At 56.3% G+C, this 22,096-nt stretch overlaps 1 protein-coding gene across 1 annotated transcript in view; it reads left to right on the plus strand.

Annotated features, from left to right (window-relative positions):
• Positions 1 to 21,895, plus strand: part of LOC142364509 (uncharacterized) — a 27,029-nt gene extending 5,134 nt beyond the window's left edge. The window contains exons 4-5 of the mRNA XM_075444113.1: positions 19,578 to 19,609; positions 21,197 to 21,895. Coding sequence (XP_075300228.1) covers positions 19,578 to 19,609; positions 21,197 to 21,334 — 170 coding nt within the window. The 3' untranslated portion in view covers positions 21,335 to 21,895. The remainder of the gene's footprint in view (positions 1 to 19,577; positions 19,610 to 21,196) is intronic.
• The last annotated feature ends 201 nt before the right edge of the window (positions 21,896 to 22,096 follow it).

Below are 22,096 nucleotides of genomic sequence, written 5' to 3' on the forward strand. Positions count from 1 at the left end.
GTTGCGCCCTGTGCAGCACGAGAACAGAATTTCTTAGTCACGTTGGACTGGATGTCTGTGAGCACGTCCGTGGGGCTGCACAGAGGCTGTTTTTGAAGCCCTGTGCAGGTGCAAAGCCCTCGTTGTTTGCTGTGGGTTCCCAATAAGTAGCTGTTATCGGGGCAATGCCTCTGTCTGGTATTTTGCCATTTCTGAATTCATCTGGGGCTGGTGCAGAAACTCAAAGGAGCAAAATATTGTCATTTTCTGTAAGTCTTTGGCAAGGCAGAATTGCTGGCACAAGCACCAGCTCTGCGTTTGCTGCCTGCTGATGGTGCACCGCTCCGTGCTCCTCCAACAAACGAGGGCAGCCGCTTGCGTTTTCCTGGGACGGGAGGGGTGCTGGGGTGGGAACGCGTGCTGTGCCGTGCCGAGCCCCTGCCTGCGCCAGGCTGCCCTCCATGCCCTGCACCAAGGCCCTCGCTGCAGGGAGATGACAGGGGCGCAGCAGGAAGGCAAACCAAGGCACTGCGAGGGACGGGAAACAAGAGGCTGTTTAGTGCCAAAAGGAAACAACAAAAGCGCAAGAAAGACGAGGGTTGTGGAGAAAAACCAAGCTGGTGGCCTGTGTGGGGCGAGTTCTGCCTCGACCCTCGCCAGCCCTGGCCTCCTCGGCAGAGCAGCCTGGCGTTACTCGCCCACCCGCCCAGCAGACCGGGTCGCTGGGAGGGGAGCCTGGCCTCTCCCAGCAGCCCCCCGAGAGCCAGCGATATCAAGGTAATGTTGGGGTTCTTCCTTCTGTAGGTAGGTCTTAGAAATACTCTGTTCCTAAGCAGCCTGGCGCTTGTTTGTTGGAGTTTTTCAGTGTTGCTGTAGCTGAGTTAACCTCAGGGCTTTCTGGGAAAGGTTTTCTGTAATTAAAAAAGCTAAAAGTGATCGGAGCAGCTTTTGTCACTTTGTCTCTTCTCACCCACATATTTAAGCAGAAAATGCTGTCAACCCCTAATTAAGCGTCGTCGTCTTCCATCGTGTGTTCTTGTGGCTTCCCCAGCTTACGTGTGGGTTTTTGCACTGGCTTGCGGCGAATAACCCAGGCTGAGTCAGAGTACGTGCGGCGGCGGTGTTGAAATCTGGAGCCTTCGACGTGCTCCGTTGCCGCAGTGTCCGTGGCCCGTCCGATGCCGCTGGTCTCTGCTAACCACGACTTGTGTCGTCATCTCGCAGCTCCGGGGACGGGCTGTGTGACTTCCACGGTGCGAGTTAGCCCCGTTGCTTCTCTCCCAGCTTGCTTTGAACACAGCAGAACCGCTGCTCTTCTCTAATCCCGCTTAAAAAAACACAAATACGTACAACTAGGGCGTCGGTGTGTCACGTGAAAGGTTCTCTTTACTGTAACACGGGAACTGGCTGGAGCGGTTGCTGTGTGAAGAACAGCAGCGTTGTTGGGTGGCGTGGAGGTGGCGTGTGCTCTGCAGCTGCATCTCTGGCGCGTGACTGCTGGAAGAGCTGTCCTGCGGCCTCGCCGTGTCCGGTCACTCCTGCACGGTTCGCGTTTGGTGCGAGGGGTGTGAAACGCTTTGCAGACTCATCGAGGGGGCACAGCCCTCATCTCCTCTGTAATTAGCAGACTCTGCGTGTTCTCTTTGCAGAAATTGCTATTGGAGAGGGTGGGGAAGACTGCCAGGGAGAGAAGAGAAGTTGGAAGCCAGCTGTTGGCTCCTCTGGCGTCCACGCCGTCGCAGAGCTGCCTGCTGCGTGTGCAGGGGTTGGCAGCGCACCGGTAGCTGCTCCTGCAGCACGAGGCACTCGCTCATCTGCTGAAGGAAAGCGGGACGCGGCCCGGGGTTTGTCACAAGACCCACCTGGGCAGATACGCTGCCGCCTCTGAAGGGGCCTTGAGATGAGGTGAGCCTGGGAACGCCACACGCCACAAGCTCCTGTCTTGGTTCTGTGTGAAATAGCTCAGGCTCCTGAAGTTGGGGGAATGAACGGATTATGAGCCGAGGGCAGCTTGGCCTTGTGTGCAGTCATTAACACGCAGCAGCGCGCTGTTGGGACGGCGCCGTGAGGGGCGTGGGCTGGAGGGGAGCCTGGTACCGGCCAGACTCCAAGTCTGCTTTTCGCTTTGCTGCGTGTAACGTTCAATCTCTCCCAGCCGTGCAGGGGAATGGTGTTTAATTCGGCTTCTGCCTCGTGCTCTGGCTGCCCCGTTAAGCCTTTACTGGTGCTGCATTCTGGGTTTGCAGTGGTCCCGCTGGTGCCTGCAGTGGCTGTTGCTGAGCGAGGCTCTTGCACGCGGCGTGGTGGCTCAGAGGGTCCGTGTCACCAGAGTCGTTAGAACTCTTTGTTTCAACTTGGCCATGCTTTCTCTGATGAAGCTCAGTCAGATTACCGACTCTTCAAATTCTCTTGTGTTCCTGTACCATGGTAGATGCCTCCTAATTTCTCCTCCAGAAGATCTGGGAGCGCTTCGACCTCAGCCAGCGCTGAGCTCCCAGGGGGGTGCTGGGCTGGGAGCCAGCCGGGTCCCTACTGTTTCTCTGAATTTAGTAATTCAGAGTAATTCCCCAGCTGTTTCATGTTTTTTCCGTAGGAGGCAAAGAGATCTGCTGCTTTTGAGACCGGGTAGCTGAGTTCACGCAGTCGTTTGGCAGGGCTGGTGCTGGCAGCCTGTCCTTAGCGTAACTCCGGCTCTGGTCCCGTCGGGATGCTGCCCTTGCACATGGGTGTCCTGGATGCGTCAGACTATGCTGGGGACCATGTTCTGATTCTGCAAGGGTAGAATTAGCCAAGATTATTTTGCCCTTTCATCTGCTGCCTGGCAAGATGTTGTTTAAATTTTCAATTCTGCTTTTCTTCCGCTTGGAGTTTGCCATTCCCAGTTGCTGCTTGATGTTCTGTCACCCCAGGTCAGTCAAGGCGCAGCTCTCCGGTGGCTGAAGGCCACGGAGATGGGTGAGGCGCAGCCTCATGGAGCTGAGGACCGACACGGAAACCACACGTCATTTCCATTGTAAGAGCATCGGTTGCCAGGTCAGTCTCTTGCGAGTTCACGCCTGGTGTTCTGCCTCCCTGGCTGGGGCTGGGTGCAGCCCACCTGCGTGTGAGCTGCCTGAGCCGGGGGGGGGGCTTGCTCAGCCCCTTGTAGGACGGGGAGGAGTGAGGAGGTGGAATAAAAGCGGTGCTAGCTTACACTGAAGGCAGGGGTAGCGTGGGTGATCTGCGTCTGTTCTCCCCCCTGCCCTCCCCGCAGACGGGAGCGCGTGCCAGGCACGGGCGCTGCAGGGCGGCGGGACAGCCTTCGCTGTGCTGCTTGCTGCCTGCGCAGCCTTTGGTGATCGTCGCGGGCTTCGTGCTGGTGTGTCACCCGCCGAGTAACCCCCGGACCCCCCGCAGTCCAGCAGGATAGCGTTGGTTCTGTGCGTGAAGTGAACGGCTTCAAGGGGTTCCCAGGTATTTTTTTACGGTGCCATTCCTGACTTGTGGGTGGCACTGATTCTGTTTCAAGGACAAGTTAACAGCATCCTCCTGAGCTCTTGGATATTTACTTGCTTCTTTTCTCCGGTTGAAATTGGGCAGCAGTGCCGTACTGCTTCACTTACGTGTGAATGCCTGTGTAAGCACCTTTCTCATGCTAGTCCTTTCAGCCCTCCAGTGATGAGAGTTTGGCTTAGAAGGGCTTTATGTGCATTTTCATTCTTCATTCGGGGCTCTGCGAGCACAGGTAAGAAGTCACTTTGCACCGATTTGAGCAACTTGAGTATTAGGAGCAATTTTGGCTGGCGCATCCGTACAGCTCACAAAGGGTTTGGAGAAATACTTTTGTGTAACTGGCAAGTTTTGAGAGATTTTGTGAAATCCTTCCCAAGCTGAAGGCGCATCTCCGAAGTACTGCGAGGCTTGCGGCACGCTGCTGTCCCTTCAAACATCCGATCTTACCGACGTGCCCGTCGGCAGTGGGAGCACCGACAGCAGTAGGTACCGCTCGCTTGCGGTGTGGACACGGTCGGTAAGATCTTGGAGGTTACAACAGCTGAGCTGAGACGCGGCTGGTCTTCTGCTCCTGGAGCCTGCTCGGTTTCGTTAGTGCTTTGTCCGGAGCGGGTCACCCTCCAGCACCCATAACCTGGCAGCCCAGCTTCGGCCAAGCGTCCTCTCTGATGTCCGCTGATTTTACTCGAGGCCCTGAGGGTCTGAGGGATTGAACAAAAACCTGCAGGCTTGGCGTAAGGCCTGGCAGCCCAAGTTTCCATTTTACAGAGCAGAATGAAGGCGATGAGCTGGAGTCTCCCATGGGCGCTGGCTGAGTGACCTGGTTCCTTCCCGCGGGCTGCCTGGCGCTCTGCTGGGCGCGCAGTGGGAGCTGCAGCTCTGCGACGCCGCTGGCATTTACTGTGCCGGTTGGCGTGTGGAGAGGGAAGGCTCCGACGCAAGGCGGGAGCGCTGGCACGTTGCTAACAGCTCTACAGAGACAGGGAGAATCTGCCCGGGTTAATGCTCGCTGTCGCGCTCGGCGCTTGCCCTGGCTGGGCGGGAGCGCAAGCGAAACATTACCGGAGGCTCCAGCGTGGGGAGGGTGCAGCCGCTGCCGGCAAAGGTGCTGTGCTAGTTTTCTTTCTGTAGTTTCTCTGCACATCTGATGGACCAAATTTGGTGGATTTTTCAAGGTAAAATTGTCCATTGCTGCATTTTCCAAAGCGAGGCAGCTGGCTGACGTCCTCACCTGGCTGAGTGCTGCTTCCCTCAACGCGTGCCTGATGGCACCTCGCGCAGTCGCTCACTCCCTTTAGATGCTGATGTGAAACTTGATTCTCTCTCAGATTTCTCGATTTCACAGTTTCTGTCCGTGCAGCCGGCTCTGCAGCGTGTGGTCCCCACGCCCGGAGGAAGGGGTGATGCGAGCAGAAGTCCTACGCGCTGCCGAGAGGGCAGATGTAATACCTGAAACCGCTCGTCTGCTCTTTAAATGTCACTTTGAAATGGGTGTCAGCTGTAAAGTGACAGTTTTCCTTTCTGTACGTGTTCGGTGCTGCTCTCGCCATCTGTCTGGACGCATGTTGATGGGCGCAGCGTGCAGAACGGCGCAGAATTTGCTGGCAGAAATGCAAACTATAGAGATGTAAAATAGTCCCCAACTTCAAAGCTGGAACAAAGGCAGCAGAAAATTACAGCGCCTTGAAGGTGTACGTGTCAGCGTCACGGACGTGCTCTTCGCTCACGGGGCGAACGCCTGCCTCGGTGGAATCCAGCACCAAGGCAAGGCGCTGCAGTTTGGCCTAGCAGGTGGTGATTATTTGCGGGTTTAAATAGCACGTGTTGTGGGATAGTTGTTGTGTTGGCAAGGACTGTGTGTTCAGTGATCGGAACTGAAAGCTGGAAGGCGAACAGTTGCCTTTGCTTAATTTACTACTTTTTTGGTTTTTTCCGCTGTAATGCTGACCTACGTTACAGGATCATTATGTTTTTCTAGGGGCTGCTATTGTGCTGCATTTTGTAGCTTTTGATCTGCATACTGGCTTTTCTTAATTCCAGGGCGCTTCCTCTCAAACTGGCATCTCTTCAGGCTTAAATTAATTTTGGTGGAAGAGGAACGATGACATAGTCTTTCTCCACCTTAGTCTCAGAGGGCTGGATGTTTGTTTTCGTTTCAATATTAAGTAGGAGTCACTGGTGGATTAACTATCTAGGACACTCTTTTGAGAAGGAGGCTTCTAGACTGGTAATGCCAGAAAATGCTTATTAAAGAAAATGAGGAGCTGAAGGAGCGAGCACCCTGAAACCGCTGTTGCTTCTGCGGCCGCTTCGCGCGCCCGCCCCGTGCGTTCCCGGCGTATAACCGCAATCTTCACTGCAGCTCCCTTGCAGAGAGCCCCGAAGTCCTGAGAAATGTGGCTCTGTCTTTAAAACAAAGCAAAAAGGCTGTGTGCTTTGTCAGAGAAGACAGCTGTGCTGCAGTTAAAGGCAGCAGTGGCCTTCTCTGGTTCGCTTTGGTAGAACAAACCGGGTTGCCCATCGCGTACCAGATGCAGAGCGGGCCGGTGTAGGCTGGTGTGAAGCGGAAGACCCTCCCGAGGTGAAATGCTGGTTGTGGACTGCTTGGCAGGACGCCATCAGCTGCGAGGAACGTGGTAGTTTGGGAGGAACTTCATTTCATCCGTGCAAGCTCTGGTTTTGTGTTGGTAGCAAGGCACTGCATGAGCTTCCACACAGTATTGGGATTTAACGTTTATAACCAGTCTCGGAGAAATGCTATGGCTTCCCTAGTGCCCGGGATTTAAACCACAAAGATAAGTTTTATTTTGAATGTTTTTTTCTAAAATGAGAGCAAGGAGTGCAAGAGGGCTGGAAGTGACCAGCATGAAGAGCAGACCGTTACCTGGAGGAACGAGGTGGGTTTCTGCGGTGTCTGAAGAGATGAAACTTAAATGCGTGTTTTCCTGTGAGGTGGGGTGATAAACAACTTAATCTGTAAGGGTGAGGTGGGGTGAAAAACATCTTAATCCATGGCCTGCGGGAGGGAGGGATAAGATGTGCCTGAACAGCAGCTGCTCTGCTAAAGAGAGAAGGAATGGATTACGGGCAGAAGTGGCGAATGCTGCCTCTTACTTGATGTCTCCTGTTAGAGCTCCTGCTTTCGGTTGCTTTGACTTGCCAAGAGAATGGTCTCCAAACGTCCTTTGCCTTATGGCTGGCGTTGAAGTTCCAGCAACACTGATGCATCTGTTTCGCTGAAGAGGAAGCCGAGAAGTGTTGCCCCATCCAGAACTTCAGAGCTTGGCCCGGTCCATCCTTAAATGGTGTTGCAGTATCAGTGGGATGGTTCTGCTTCATCAGACCTGCCTTTTTCTCTTCGCACGGAAAGCCAGCGGTACCTGACTGCTCTAAACCTTCTAACTTCCCTTTTGCTGTGCTTTGTAGGAATAACCGCCCCGCTGAAATGTCCCTGGCCTCGCCGGTGAGGCTGGAGGAGCCCCGCTGCTTGGTGGGCACAGATCTGTGGGCTTGAGCCGTCTGGCCTGGCAGAAGGTTGCTGGGCTGGGAGCCAGCAGATGCAGAGTTTGCCGTGGGACTTGGCCTGTCAGCCCTGCGTATCGCGTGTTGCTCATGGAGAGCTGTTTGTAGCCGCTGGCCGGCGTCACCGCACACTCCTGCCTCCTCTCCCATCCCACCACGCTCGCCGCCATCGTAGGGCAGAGAGCCGGCAGCTACCGGCCGAGCGGGGAGGGGAAACCTGAGCAAGAGGCTGGGTTGTGCTCTTGGAGATGCTTTTCAGAGTGAAGACGTGATGTCTGCAGGCCTGGCTGTGCGTCCGGTTTCTCTCCAAATGCAGGAGCAGATTGTGCTGGGCTCCCTCTGCTTCGCAAGCCAGCGACAGCGTGGGTTTGGCTGATCCAGCACGTGGTGTTGCAGTTCAGGGGACCTGCTTCGTTTCTGGTGGTGTTGAAGTCTTTGCAGACAGTATTAGAGATCCTGTGAGATTCTTCTTGTAGAAATGCTAGGCTGAAGTTCACTCCGTGCTGCTGTCTTGAGTTACTTTATTTCATACCTGTTCTTCGTGAGGTGTCCCCAGTTTTTCCTTGTGTCGGGCAGAGGCTGAACAAAGCCGTGAGGAGGGCTCAGGAGCTAAGCTGTGCTGCAGGCTCTGTTTGAGGACGTGCGAGACCAGGAGTTGTGCCCAGTTGCACCTCGAGCTTGCAGCGTTCCATCAATGCATGTGTGTGAGCCACGAGGCCAGCCCGGGGCCTGACTGAGATGGTCACCTGGCTTTGCAGCCTGTGTCCCTCAGCTGTAGCTCTCTGTGGGTAATGAATGCCTCTCCTCCTCCTCTTCCTCGCTCTCACCAAAGCAGGGCTGCTCTGAAACCCCCAGCCCAAGAGCTGGAGGCTCTGGGACGCTGGGAAAAGAGGTGACCCAGCTGGCATGGTTCAGCTCCACGCTACCTTGTTGTCTTTCTACACATCCTAGAAACCGCAAAACCGCTTCCCAGAGCGCGCAGAGCTGGCACGGTGCGCCGCGCGGCAATGACCGTGGTCTCCGTTCTCTGACCCCCAAGCAGCGGCGCTGCTCGCGGAGGGCTCGCGGCTGAGCGGGAAGAGAACGCCGGGAATCCGGAGCGTCCTCAGCACGCGGGCGCCTTCGGGAGCGTGGGGATAACCGGCGCCTCGGCTCTGCCCGCGCAGCGCTTCGGGAGCCACAGCGCTCTCTGGGATTTTGCTCTTTGTTCTTTCACACCTTTTGCTTTGGGCGCGTCCCTGCACAGACTCTGGGGCAGAGCTGCTTCCCCGGTGAGTGAGTAAAGGCACCCAGCTGCACGTGGGTAAACAGAAGGAATAAATGCCTGGCTCAGCCCCCGAGTGAAAAATCCTCCAGGCTGGGCTGGAGAAGCTGCTGTCCTGACCTAGCTTTTGAGCACGCTGCGGGTCTGTGCCAGGAGGAGCCTGTCCTTCGGCCTGCGGCTGCCTGTGTTGGAGGAAGCTGTCCGTGATCGGCCGTGTGACGCAACTGAACCGTCCTTGTAGCCCGGCGTAGGCACCAGGTTCGCTCTTCCTGCCGTTGACGTGTGTCTTGCCTGGTTGTGTTTCCTACTAAGAGCTCTAGAAGTGTTTTCAAAAAATTCATTATTTTTTAGGTAACTTATTTTCAGCTAATGGCTGAGTCACTAGCTGCCATGCTGCAGCCAGGATCCCGGGGAGGAAAGAGACTGCTTGCTCAAACTTTGAGTTACAATTTTTGGCAGCACACTTCACCTTTTGAGCTTGTTCTGCGGTCGCTTGTTTTGTTCCATCTGCTCAGGTGCCTTTGTTGGAGCAGAGCAGGAGTGCCCGACTGAAACACTCTAGTCACGGAGGGCAGAAGGGGCCTTAACAAGGCTGGTGGGAAAAGAACGTAGTGGTGAGCAATAATTTAAAGTCATTTTTAACGTACAGCCCCCTGCGCCTTGCAGCGGTAGCTTCTGTCCTCGAGGTCCTTGCTGAGTCTGGCAGCATGGGTACGTGATCTGTCTGGAGCTGCGGCTGGGGACGTTTGCTCACTGAGCCCCGGCCGATGGAGGGGAGGACTGGGGCATTGGTGCCCGTACTGGGTACCAGCCCTGCAGTCTGGGGGTGCTGGCATGGCCGGGGAGGGGTCGGATCCGTCTGGAGGAAAGGATTTGCAGTAGCTGGGATGGATTAAGCAGAGGCTGCTCCTGAAGGGCTGTCTGGCCCTCGCTGCGGCTTGCTGTGGTGTGGGGTGGGTTGTGGGAAGCCTGTGCTGCCGGGGCAGAGCAAGGCACGGGCGGCAGGGTGGGCGGCGAGGGCAGAGGACGCACTGGTGGGAAGCAGCAAAGCGCCGGGCAGAGCTGGCCTTCTGCTGCGTGGGAGCAGGGTAACCCATCCTGAACGAGGCCGAGAAATCTCCGGCAGCTTGGTGCCCAGCGAGCTCGGCTGAGGCACGCGCGCAGCCTGGAGAGCTTGGACTTCTGGCTGTTGTGGCAGCAGAAGCTCAGGTTTATTTAGAAGTAGAGCTCTTGAGCAAGGGTGTATCACTGGTCCGCTTTTCATGTCATGGCTCTTTGACTGCGTGTTTGTGGTGGGACCTGGTCTGCTTGAGGACTGTGCAGAGAGCGTGCCCTTGGAGGGGCTGCGTCACCAACCGGGGCTCTGAGAACGGGTCCAGAAATGCAACCTGGTGCTTCTGCCACGACGTGTCTGTTTGAAGCAGGTAGCAGTGACAGCTGTCCCCGACCTCCTCTCCCACCCAGGCCTCGTCCTCGGCGTCGCGATGCACACCTCTCCGTGCCTGTGCCCGCTGCGGTGTTGTCGGCAGCGCCCGTGGCGACCTGGAAGTGTTTCACGAAGGAGAGTTTGCTCAGCCTGGTGTGAGCAGCCTCGCAGGAGGACTTTGTATCCAGTGACGCATGTCGTACGCGACCCTGTTCTGAAATCCCCTGTCAAGTCTGCAGTGTTTGAGCACCCTCGGAAAATCTCTGTCAAGCGACGTTAGCAAGAGCGGAATTAAATCTCAGAGGATTTAGCCGAGCAGCTTGGGCTACGGAGTAAATCAGGAAATACCCCGCTGGTTAAAAATCCAGGTGCATCCTCAGGATGGCTAGCGAAGGGTGCCCTGCAGACACACCAGCTGCTTTCCCGTTGGAGTTTGCTGCTGGCTGGGGTGCTGGGCTCCCCCGGTTTGATAGCTGTGCTTAGTGTGGCCACTGCTGGGCATCCCGGTGGTGTGGCAGGTGGTTGTTGCGGAGCTTCAGGTGGGTTTCTTTACCTGCTGTGACTGTAGTAACTGGACTTCACCATCTCTCCAAGAAGGTCAGAAAATGGAAAATTTGGGGAGGTGGATATCTTTCTTGAGTGGCATTCTTCTATTTTAATATAATTTAGTTTGAGAATAGTTCTGGATGGTGAATGAGCAAGAGGAGTGAGCTCCCAGTCCAGTAACATCTGTAGGAACAGTGGCAGCGCCCATCCCTCCTGGATCAGAGGTGCTGGCTTTGTTCAGCTCCGTGAGAAAGGGCCGAGAGAGGGCACAGGGGGGACGGTTTGTCCCTGCCTCTCACGGCTCGCAGCCTGGCGCTCCTTGTACCTCCTGTGCTGCTCCTACAAGCAGCTTCGGTGATTTCTTTGACTTGCCAGTGCTCTCCCCGGGTGGGTTGAGATCCCTCGGCGGGATATCCAGAGAAGCAATATTGTAAAGCTGATACTGTGCAAAGGCATCCTCCTGCTCTCTAGTTACGGGGAGTTTGCCCTCTCCATAACAGTATCCTGTGCTATTTATCAGCTTCAGAAGTTTCGGGGTGGCTGCAGTGACGTTACCCTTTTTCCAGCCGCCGATCCCTTGTCCCGTGCCTGGTACCAGCCTCGCAGGCATCCTCGCAGAGGCAGCCAGCTGCAAACGGGGCTCGCGAAGGTCGGATGGTGGAGGAGAGCCCCTGGCAGCGCCGATCCCTGCCCGGCCGGGAGGTGCGGAGGTCTGGCGCTACGCCTCGTGCAGCTGAGGCCGTGAACCATGCCGCGCTGCAAACCTGGAGTATTCGGGGCCGAATAACCACGTGGCTCTGGCAGGCGATGTGCAACAGCGCTTCTCCCTCGTTAGCAGTGGCATTTGGAGAACGGTGTAACGGAGGATGCCGCTGAGCATCCTTTCCCTGCACAGAGGTGGGACACTGCACGCCGTAGAAGTGCTGAGTCCTGCTTCTCGGCAGGAGCCTGCCGGCAGGGAGACAGCGATGCTCAGGAAACAGAGGAGGGAAGTGAATTCTGGACCAAGCCTTGGCAAAGCTGTCTTGTGCTCCTCTGACCCGGGGTTGGGAAATGGCTCTCTGGGGCCTTGTGGCAGCTGAAAACTCCATCTGAAAACACAGAGAGAGTCCCAAGGGCTGCCTGGGGTCATGCACCACATTTAGGTCCCTGATCTTTTTGCAACACGACCAGAAAGGCAGCGGGAGGTTCGAGGTTCTCTGTCTCCTCGCTGCTGAGCTACAGCTCTGCCAGCAGCCAGGAGCTGCTCCGGTGAGCAGGGTCCATGGGCAGGGGACGCGAAGCTTATCCTGCGCCCGAGCAAAGCTAAGGGGGCAGCTGGGCGTTGCTCCAGCTCTTCTGGATGATCGTGAGGAACGTGACTTCAAAGTCCTTCAGCCTTCGATGGCCTCGCTCTAAACGAGCGTCGTGGTTTTGGTGTGGTGCCGCTGTGCCTGGGTGCCGTCGCAGGTGCAGGGAGCTGGCTCTGTCCTGGGGACGTTACGCTTCCTGCTGCAATGCTTGCTGCCTCTAATTAATCCTAATCAAGCTTTGCAAATTCTGGTAGACAGATTTGGACTTGAAGGTTGTAATACGGAGAGAAGCCAGAGGCTAGGGAGAGGCTGGCGTCGCTGCCAGGGTGCCCGACCCCAAGGGGGGGTCTCGCAGCGCGGAGAGCGCTCGGGACGTGCCAGGGAGCGCGTGTGGCTCCGCTGCGCAACCCTCCCGTGGCCGGCGGCGCGGAGGGGAGCAGGAACGCCATGTTCCGATAAGACTGCACCCTTCCCGCCTAGCAGGTGTTCGCCCGAGCGTCCCGCTGGGCTCCATAATTACAGCGCTGAACCGGGAGCCGCGCGGCTGCAGCCTTTTCCGCTGCTGGCTGTCAGCTATTGTGTGCTCCTCTTGATGAGATTTTTGTTTTGCGTTTTTGTCGGCTGTGTCACATGGTTTGGGCTAGGCGCTCCGAAATCGTCCTCTTTTTTTCTACACGCAGCTGATCCGAGACAAGAAAACAAATCAGTCCTTTTTAAATTTCATTTCCCTGGTCTTGTCCTGCTCATTCCCCACTGTAATTGGGCTTCCGTGCTGTAAGTGCTTTTCTGATGAGTTGTCAAGGAAATGTTTTACCATGGTGTGTCCTGGTTCAGCAGCGTGGCTCCCGAGGAGGGCTGCACCCGGGACGCGGACCCGCACCTGCGGCTGCGGGGGGAACGCGTGAACTCCCCGTCTGCATCTTCGGCTTCTGCCCTGCCTCCCAAGCCGGGATACACAGATTTATTTCTGAGGCAGAAAGAGTTTTTGCATAAGTTCAGCAAGGCCAAGTGCAAGGCCCTGCCCATGGGTCGGGGCAATCCCAAGCACAAACCCAGTCTGGGCGGAGAGTGGCTTGAGAGCAGCCCTGAGGAGAAGGACCTGTGGGTACTGCTGGATGAGAAGCTCAACACGACCCGGCAATGTGCGCTGGCAGCCCAGAAAGCCGAGCATCCCCTGGGCTGCATCCCCAGCAGCGTGGGCAGCGGGCGAGGGAGGGGATTGTGCCCCTCTGCCCCGCTCTGCTGAGACCCCCCGGGAGTCCTGCGTCCAGCTCTGGAGCCCTCAACACAAGAAGGACATGGATGTGTTGGAGCGGGTCCAGATGAGGCCACACAGATGATCCGAGGGCTGGAGCACCTCTCCTACAAGGACAGGCTGAGGGAGCTGGGGCTGCTCAGCCTGGAGAAGAGAAGGCTCCGGGGTGACCTTAGAGCAGCTGCCAGTGCCTGGAGGGGCCGACAGGAAGGATGGAGAGGGGCTTTTCACAGGGGTGTGTAGTGACAGGACAAGGGGGAACGGCTCTAAACTAAAAGAGGGCAGATTTAGATGAGATATTAGGAAGAAATTCCTCCCCATGAGGGGGTGAGGCCCTGGCCCAGGCTGCCCAGAGGAGCTGTGGCTGCCCCCTCCCTGGCAGTGCTCAAGGCCAGGTTGGATGGAGCTCTGAGCAATCTGGTCTGGGGGAAGGAGTCCCTGCTCATGGCGGGGGCTTGGAACCAGATGATCTTTAAGGTCCCTTCCAACCCAAACCATTCTATGATTCTATAAAAACAAAAATAAAGTAGGCTGGAAGGTGCCTTCCCTGGAGAGTCGTCCCTTGCGATGGTGATGCTCCGGGAGCTTTGCTCTGAGCAGCCCTAGCTGGGCTGCACCATCCAGGGCTTCAACGGCTCGGTCCTTGGGGAGCGTTGCAGGGGAGCAGCCAGAGTCTGGGCTGCCAAACCCCCAAGCAGAAGCCTGGCTGGGGCAGGCTGGGGGGCTTTCTGCTGCCCGCCCAGCGTTTATTGAAGAGCTTGAAGAGGGAAACTGCCCAGGAAAGGAGGGAGCGAGCTGCGGTGCTGCTGTCAAGTAGGTGCCGTGCCCCGTGGCCCCGTCCTACCTCGCTGGTACATTAGACTCTGTGCTTAATTTGTACAAGCCCTGCTGTTCCTTTCCCTAACAAGTTTGTGCTCAAATAAACAAGACAAAGGGCATGGGGAAAGGCTGCAGCACATGGAGTTGGTGCGGCAGATCGTGGTTTCCAAACGGCGTCTTCACTCCGCAGAGTGGAGCCGGCTCGGTGGCGCCTGGGACGGCAGAGCGAGGGCCGGCGGTGGCGTGGGCGGCGAGCGGGAGGAGAGCGGGGCGGCCGGGGGGAGTAAATGGGATTACTTCTCTGGCCGCTCCCCAAAATCCAGCCTGAATGCTGCCCGGTGCTGCCAGCGTTTCTGTCTCTGCAAATAACTGCTGGGCTTGGGATGGCGACCGAGCTGTCCCCAGGAGCGTGGAGCTGCCGGAGCCGGGGAGCGGGGTCTCCGCTCCCGTGGCCGCGCCTGTCCGTGGGGATGCCGCGCGCCTCGCCGAGGGGCTGCCGGGGAGAGGGGGTTCAGGCTGTCGGTGTTCAGCCAGCCCGTGTGCTGGGTAGATGATCCCCAAAATCATTCCGTGTTCCAGGGGAAAACGGATACATTTTGGTATCAAAGCTGTATGTAGATTCTGTATAGCAAGCAGAATTTATCTCACATTGCTTGATCTCCTCGTTATTTCTACGAGCTCTCCAGTGGCAGGAGCAGCTATCCGTGCCTGGGGTGCAGAGCACTCGGCTACAGCTCTTTCTGCCGAGAGATGCTGCATTGAAAGGGGGAAAAAACCCCAAATTTTTTATTTAATATCGTGGCTTACTTGATGTTACTCATCCTAATGAAACTGTGTTGTTCCATGGGAAGAAGATGTGTTGGAGGATCAGAAGTAGGTCATCCTGGATGCCTGGGAAGGGCAGGCTGCGCATAGCTGCCTGCTCCGGGAGGCTGCGGAGAGTCCAGCTCTGCTCGCTGCTGCGTCTCCTCCTCCCTGACGCCTGAGCCCGCGTGCTGCTCGCCATGCTGCGCGCCGGCAGCTGACGCCGCACATTTTGCGTGCGAGAAGAAATTCAGAGGTTTGCTTTCTGCCTTTGCCTTTTGGTAGGGCCCGACGCCGCGCCGGCTCCTCGGGCAGCCCTGGCTGGCCGCTGCTGCTCGGCGCAGACGTGCTTTCTGGCGTCGTCTCTGAATTGCCTGCCCACCCCCCCGCCAGCTTCATTTTGATTTCTCACTATCAGCAGTCCCTCACGGGAAGTAACAGCTGTCTCTCTTGATGGATGCGTTTCGTTTCCAGCCTTTCTCTCTGCATTTCGGCTGCAGCACAGCTGCTGCCTGCGCGTCGCCTTTGCCTTCCGCAGCTCGGGCCTCAGCACTGCGGTTCGTAATGCTTTCGCACGTCATCTTTGGCCAGGCAGGGTCGGATCGAACAGTAAATCGTAGCGTCCTGGCTGCAGTCTTTGCCTCCTCTTCCCGTCTAAAGGGGTTGCTCAGGTGTGTCACGTTGTCTTGTTCTCAATCAAAGCAGGGAAAAATTAGATCCAGGCCTCCTTCGGGGTGTGTGTGGCTTGTCAGCGTCTCCCAGCTCTCCAGCAGATTACGCGGGGTTAGCATTAAATGGCAATTTTGGAAAGGCTGCTGTCAGCTCAGTCGTTTAAAAACAAAGAACAAATAAAAAAACCCCAGCAACAACAGATGCAAACTGCTGGCCCGGCGCTTCTGGAGAACGGGACGTTGAAAGCCAGCCGGGTTCGATTCCAGCCCTGCCGCCCCGACTGAGAGCGAGGGGCGAAGGGCAGGTCTCTGCGCTGCGTTTGTGCGGGGGTCGTGTTGGTACAGCCTGCCGCTGGAGAGCTGCCCTGGTGTCGATGTCCCGTCGTGGGTTCGGTTCCGGTCCCGTTGTGTAGCTCCCGGCACACACTTCGGTGAAGTGGAGCCGTTAAAGATGCAGCACCGTTGCTGACTGGAGAAGGGAGTCCGGAGAAATCCGCCGGTGGTTCACGTTTGCTTTGACTTCTCTGGAGCACCGTAAAGCATCGAACACTGGTAACGTCGAACTGGTAACATACGCGTGTGTGTGCGTACGCCTGTCTTATGAGGAGGATTTCTTTATTAGGTCCTCAGTGCGGCTCCTGCCGGCTGTTTGTAAACTTTCTGAAGAAATTCCGCTTCGGTGTTCAGCAGCCTCTCTTGGCTCTTTCCGTGTTCATACCAAAGGGCGAAGGGGTTTCGCTTGCCATAGCTGGTTTTGAGAGATCCAAGTGACTTTTTTTTGTTTCCCCTTGATTAGATTTTAAAATGTAATCTTTGCATGTAAATACAACTTGAAACCCATGGTTTTACCTTTAACTCATGCTTAGCTGTGGGCAGCAAGGGCAATATTTTCTAGTTTTCATGAAGTTTGCTTTTAAGCCCAAGGATTTGATGATTTTTTTTTTTTTTTTTTTTTTTAAAACTTGTGACATTACTCACATTTCCCTGATGGCAGCATCTAGCCAGGCTGGGGGCTGGCGAAGCCGAGGGAGCTGCTCCGATCCCAGCCCTGCGCCGTTTCATCAGTTCAGAGGCGCCGAAGCTGGTGACGGCGAGGGTCTCCTGCTGGAGCCAGAGCCCTGCCGCCAGCCGGTGCCGGGCTTGGCTCGCCCGCAGCGAGCCGTCAGGTGGGCGTGAAGGGGCGTGAGGGGCCTGGAAAGGTCTGGGCACCGATTTGTGGATGCAGTGTGTCGCGTGAGAGGAGAAATGGGTTATCGCATCTCGCGTGGGTTGATGCTCCTCCGGCACCGTAGAGCTAAAACTCGCGAGTCCTTTTCCACGTTGGATGGTGATGGGCAGAGGGTTTCCAGGAGGGAATTCATCGCTGTCCTGCCGGGTGTCGGCATCCGGGGCCGGGGGGGGGTGGACAAGCTGGGTGTGGCTGTGAATAGAGAGGCATATGAAAATAAAAAATAGATGTTAAATCCGAGATGAGAATGGGTGAATGCTGCAACCGAGGCGTTCATTTCTGAGGCTCTGGAGGAGCTCGAGCGTCGGGGTAGCGGCGACTCAGCCGTGCGCGGATGAGAAGAGGAGCTGAAGGCAGCAGGTCAAGCGTGCATGAAACGCTCCACAAAACCCAGGCAGGGGCTGGAGGCAAGGCGGAAAGCTGGGGTTTCATCCCGGGGTTCCCCTTCCCCAGCCGCTCGTCACGTCTCTGACTGCGCCCTCGCTAAGCTGCGCCAAATCGGATCAGAGTCATTCCAGTTAGCTGGGTGAGGGCTGAACCTTCCTGCAGCGGAGCTCCCGTTCCCCGCAAACCCTCGCGCTGTCTCTCGTGGCTCTGTAACCCCCGAAGCTGCAGTTAAATCAGTTTTTGCAAGGCCATGTGTCAGCGAGTTTGGGACGAGCACAGCCGAGTGCCCGCACGGGGTTAGCCGGTGGAAGATTTTTTTCATTCTCTGCTTAGACGAGTTGACTTTATAAAGCTGGTTTTCTTATTTGGGGGGGGGGGGGGAAGGAGGGAAGTGGGGGTGGAGAGGGGTGTTTCTGGTGCTGCTCTTGTCCACCTGAAGCATCGTTTCTCCTGGAGATCCACAGCTCCTCGCCTCTGGCCCCTCTCCGTCGTGCGGGTGGTTGGTGTTGATTCCACACTTGGTACGTGTACAGCAGCAGACACTTAAAAGCTGGGAATGAAAGCGGCTTGTGGTAATTATCACAAAATTAAAGATAATCTCCTGCTCTGGAATTGTGACAAAGTGCAGGAACGAGATTAGTGCGGTGGGAGAGCAGCCGTGGCGGCGGCAGGGAGAGCGCAGGCGCCCTGGCCTGGGGCCCGCCTGGCCACGTTGTGTTCCCGGCCTCTTCCAGTGCCCGGCCCGCAGCCGCGCTTGCGCCTTTGGGTTCCTCCTTCCTCGGGGTGCTGCTCCAGCTCGTCACCCTGGACGTTCGTTAGCCAAACACTCGCTTGGTGCCGTGTCTCCCGGCCACGTTGTTGGATGATGATAAAACTGTGCTGTCTTAGGCCAAAGCGATGATTTTTTGGCACAAGAAGAGTTTGAGCTCGTGGTGGTCCCAAGCTGGGTGCTGGCGCAGACCCAAGGAGCGGAGAGGGGCTGGGGTCGCACAGCACCCACCCGTGTGGGTGACGGCCCCGAGGGTGATGAGGGTCTGTGCTCTGCGCCCGCCTCCCCCCTCCCGTGGAGATGGGGCTGGGCAGCGCAGCGCGCGCGGAGGTGGCCGGATTTCAGACCTTTGCTGCAGGCCCGCGATTCTGTTCCTGATGGGGAACTTGAGCACCAGAGAGCTCGACTTAAAACAAGAAGTGAATCTTCCCGTGCCGCTCCGGCTTTGTGGACGTGGGCCGAGCTGTCGGGCTGGGGAGCTGCGCTGCAGGCAGCTCAGAATGCCACCTTGACAAGACTCGTTTTGTGCCGGGGGATCCCCGGTTCGTGGAGCCCGGGGCAGTGAGACCACCTCAGCACCTCTGCTCGAGGGCAGTTCCATCTCCCCTGTGACCCCCAAGGGGTTTTGCTTGGGTTTGTTGGGGTTTTTTGCTTCCCGTTGCCTTAAATATTTCCTTCAATGCTGCGCTGAAGCGCGTGCTGGCATCCCCTGCAGAGCATCACGCTCCCGGTACGGCCGGCTTCTTGCTCAGGCGCCTTTGGAACCGGCCCCGAAGCGTCGCTGCTTGTGTCTGAGGAGGCTGAGCAGTCACCCCAGTTAAACCAGCGCGGTTCCTCTGTGGCCAGAGAGGTGCTGAAGCAGCCCCGTGTTGGGCTGGACCCTCCGGGGCTTTTCCTGCTCTCCAGCCGGGAGGGCCGGGCATCTCCGCGCCCCGGGCAGAGGGACCACGGACCAGCTCCCTGGCTGCGTGTCCTGGGGAGCCGCAGGACTCGCGCACCGGCAGGCGGTTGTGCAATCACCCCGTTGCGTTCCAGCGGGGAAAAGCTGAGGGCTCGGAAGAGCCTTTCTTCTTCGCAGCCAAAACTAAAGCTCTGCTCCATGGTCTCCTGCGAAATGAAGCCCTTCCTAGAGGATTGTGGGTTGCTGGAGGATCTGCGCCTGTAGGAAGGCTCCAGGCAGGGAGCGGCAGACCCGTACCTGGGAGCCCATGGCCTTGAATCTGTCGCTTGGGCTTGCGTTCCTGCCAGCGGGCTTCTCTCCCGGTCACCGGGCTCGGCGGGCTGGGGCGTTGCCTTGGCAGGGGACGTCGCGCTGCCGGGTCGGGGTGCGAGCTCCGCTGAAGCGGCTCGTGGTCCGTGTTCGTGGTGGCTCTCTGGAGTCAGCTGGGCTGGAGCTGGTGGTCCACGTGCCAGGCTCTCGGCACGTTGGCCAGCACTGCGCGGGGCTGGCGGCAGAGCCGCTTGTTCTCACCGTTGCGTGAAAATAAGGAGCTCCTTGCAAGCTTGGGCTTGTGCTCGGCAACGGGAAGATGGCCTCGTGTTAGAGGAGGCTTTGGGTCCGTGTTTCCAACGCTGATGATATATCTAAAAGCTTTAGGCAAAATCCTGATTTCTCACTGTAATGGAGCAATGGTGGCTTCTCCCAAAGGCGGTGGTAGAGATACACGATGCATTCCTTTTTGCGATATATTTGGACGTCGGTTTCTATAAATAGATGCAATTATCGATGTAGTTTGTCACGTGCCTTCTGAGTGGCTGGAAAGCAGCTGCAGAAGTGTCTCTCTGGGCTGCTGTGTGTAACCAACTCCGCAGGCAGCGTGGACCTCTGACTTAGGGTGCAGCAGGGATTTACAAGAACTCTCCCTACTGAAGCCTCTAGGAAATATTATTGCTAGGAAAAACAGTGCATCTTTGTGCTTCTGAATATGGAATTGTGCGGGTGACCCCTATAACTTCAGGCTCCTGCGCTGGTGAAACTGAGAACTGAGCAAAACCAGCTGCTTTAGAGGCTTTCCAGCTTGCCTGACAGAGCAAAGCATTAGGCTGTTTTCTCAGTGGTTTGGTGTTTGTTGTTTTTTTTTCATGTCCCTGCTGTTACTGATGCTCTTCCCTTCTCTCCGCAGGTCTGGCACCGAAGAAGGCAGTCATCACTGAGGTGAGACGCGGAAAGCTGGCCTTGAAAATCCCGTGTTGAGAAATGAGAACACAGAGCTCTGAAAACCCCTGCTGCCTGACTTTTTTTGAGCAAAGCGGGGTTTCAAAATATATTTAAGATTACTGAAAACTTAGCGTCTATTATTTGGGAGAAAGAAAATGAGCGGCAGGTCTCTGGAGCCCCTGTGCTGGCATCACCACAGCCCCAGAGGGAAGGTGAAGGGATCGTGCCCACGGCGTGGCCACTTTTAGCTGCGTGATCCGTGGTGTCTGTGAGCGGCTGAGGGCACCTCTCCCGCACCGGCACCTGAAGGTGATAAATGGAGAATCCGTGTGCTGGGCACCTCCAGGGCTCTGGGTTTGGACTCCCCGGCTCCGGGGAGCGAGGCGAGGAGGCTGTGATTTGTGAAGCCATGAAACAGGGGAACATCTCGAGGGACCGATCAGAATCTCTCAGACAGAATCCAGGTCGCAGGTTGCTGAGTCGCTGTTGCCTTCTGGAGCAAAACTCTTTGCGGTTGGCAGCAGGGAAGCTTGTGGGAGGATCTGTGCCTGAAAGCTGTTCCTGAAGCCCACACTCTTGGTTTAGGGCACCGTGTTCAAATGATTTTTATTTGATCTAATTTTCTGACATACCCCTGTACATTACTCACCTGGGATGATGAGCATTTGGACACATGAATAGCAAAATCTTCCCAGAAAACTGCCAGGAATGTGACACTTGATGTTTTTTTTGTTTTTTTTGGGTTTTTTTTGCCTCCCCAGAAGTACATGTAGTAGGAAGCTCAGCTTCTGTGAAAGGTGATTGCCTTGCTCAAGGCACAAACAGCCCCACTTTTTCTTGCCCTGGAGACACAGTCACAGGTAGAGCAAGAGAGCGTGGAAGAGGCTTTTGTTCCTGCATTTTGTATGATGGCAATCTCTTAACCAATACCTGTGCCTGTTAATCGCTTTGGGAGGAGGATGAGGAGCCACGTGGCGAGGCAGGACGATGCAGCTTGCGTGTAATAGGATCCAGGCTGTTCGTTGGAAGCTGCAGGGAAAGGATAAGCTGTCCTGCTAATCGTGACTGCTTGGAGAAGGAGCACTTGGAAGCGAGCTGGGGTGTGCTAGATGTTTAAAGCAGTAGGAAATCCGATTTTTGAAGGAGAAATCCGACTGTCCCTTAGTACCAGGAGTACAAGCGGTTTGACCAGAAATAGCTGCAAGCTCTTAATTAAAAGCTAAAACACAAAGAACTTCTGTAGTCTGAACAAAATTATGCATTGTCTGCTGTGGCCATGGGTTCTGAGGTGGGTCTGTGCGGCGCTCGAGAGAGACAGTGGTAGAACATTGTCGCTTGGGCAGTGACCTTGGATCTCTCTGCACGCTCCTCAGAGGAGCATCCACAGCCTGGCTGCTCTTTCGTGTAGCAAAGCCCTGGATGTTGCTGGTGGCTCCCCGGCAGCTCTGGCCGTCTGCTGGGCTGGTGGGAGAGCTGGGGCCGGTGGGACGGCGCCCTGGGGCAGGGTCCAGAGGCTCTAGGCCCAGGCTTGCAAAAGGAGCTGGATGGAACATCACAAAACATGACTGCCTTGGCTTGTTCAAGGGTGCTGCCACCATCTGCTCCCTCCTGGATCAGCAAAAAGAGGCCCAGGCAGACTCAGAGGTGGAAGAGGAGGCGAATAGGGTAGGAGCAAGTTTGTTCTCCCTCTGCAGCGTTGGCAGTCCTACGGTGTTTCTGTGAGCTCTGCAAAACTTTGGGAAGAGCTGGTATTGCAGTTCACCCTGCGTGGGCTCGTCCTTGGAGTTGTAAACAAATAAGATCTCGCTTAAATGGATTATCTCCTCGGAACGCGGGAGCGGGGTTGTGTTGTCCCTGTTATCTGTCTCTTGTTTCTCCAGTGAAGCGCGAGGTCTTGGTACGACACCTGAGGGCATGGGGTTTTGAAGAATAAACTTCTCTTGCTGTTTAATTTAATACATCGCTATTTTAAGTCGGTGAGAAACTGCAGTCAAGCAGCGGGGGAATCTTGGCAGCTGGGAGGCAAGTGGATCTTTCCTGAGCTCAGCATCTTTGCTGAGTGCTCTGCCCGGTTAGTCCTGAGGGTGTCAGATGGCCTGGCTGGCAATTCCAACTCTGCTTGTCTGGAGGGATCGATGTATAATTCACAGAGCCTTGTTCAAAGCTTGCCGGTGCCGATGACACCTGTTTGCACTCTGCAGATTTTTTTTCTCCCGTGGCAGAGAGCGATCCCTCTGTCCTTTGACAGCTGTGGTAGCCGGTGCTGCTCTGCTTGTTCTTGTCGGCCAGGTCGGCTCCTGTTCTGGGCTATAGCCGTGCTCTTTCATTGCAGGGACCATCGCTACCGGGACAGCCGGGCCAAGGGAAGAAGATAGGTCATCGAGGCGTTGATGCTTCTGGTGAAACCACCTACAAAAAGGTTTGGTTTTGTGGAGCAGGGAACGGCAGCTGTGTGCAGGTGGCAGGCTGAGAAGAGAGGTCGGG

Source organism: Opisthocomus hoazin, chromosome 27, assembly GCF_030867145.1.
Source record: "Opisthocomus hoazin isolate bOpiHoa1 chromosome 27, bOpiHoa1.hap1, whole genome shotgun sequence".
NCBI lineage: Eukaryota > Metazoa > Chordata > Aves > Opisthocomiformes > Opisthocomidae > Opisthocomus > Opisthocomus hoazin.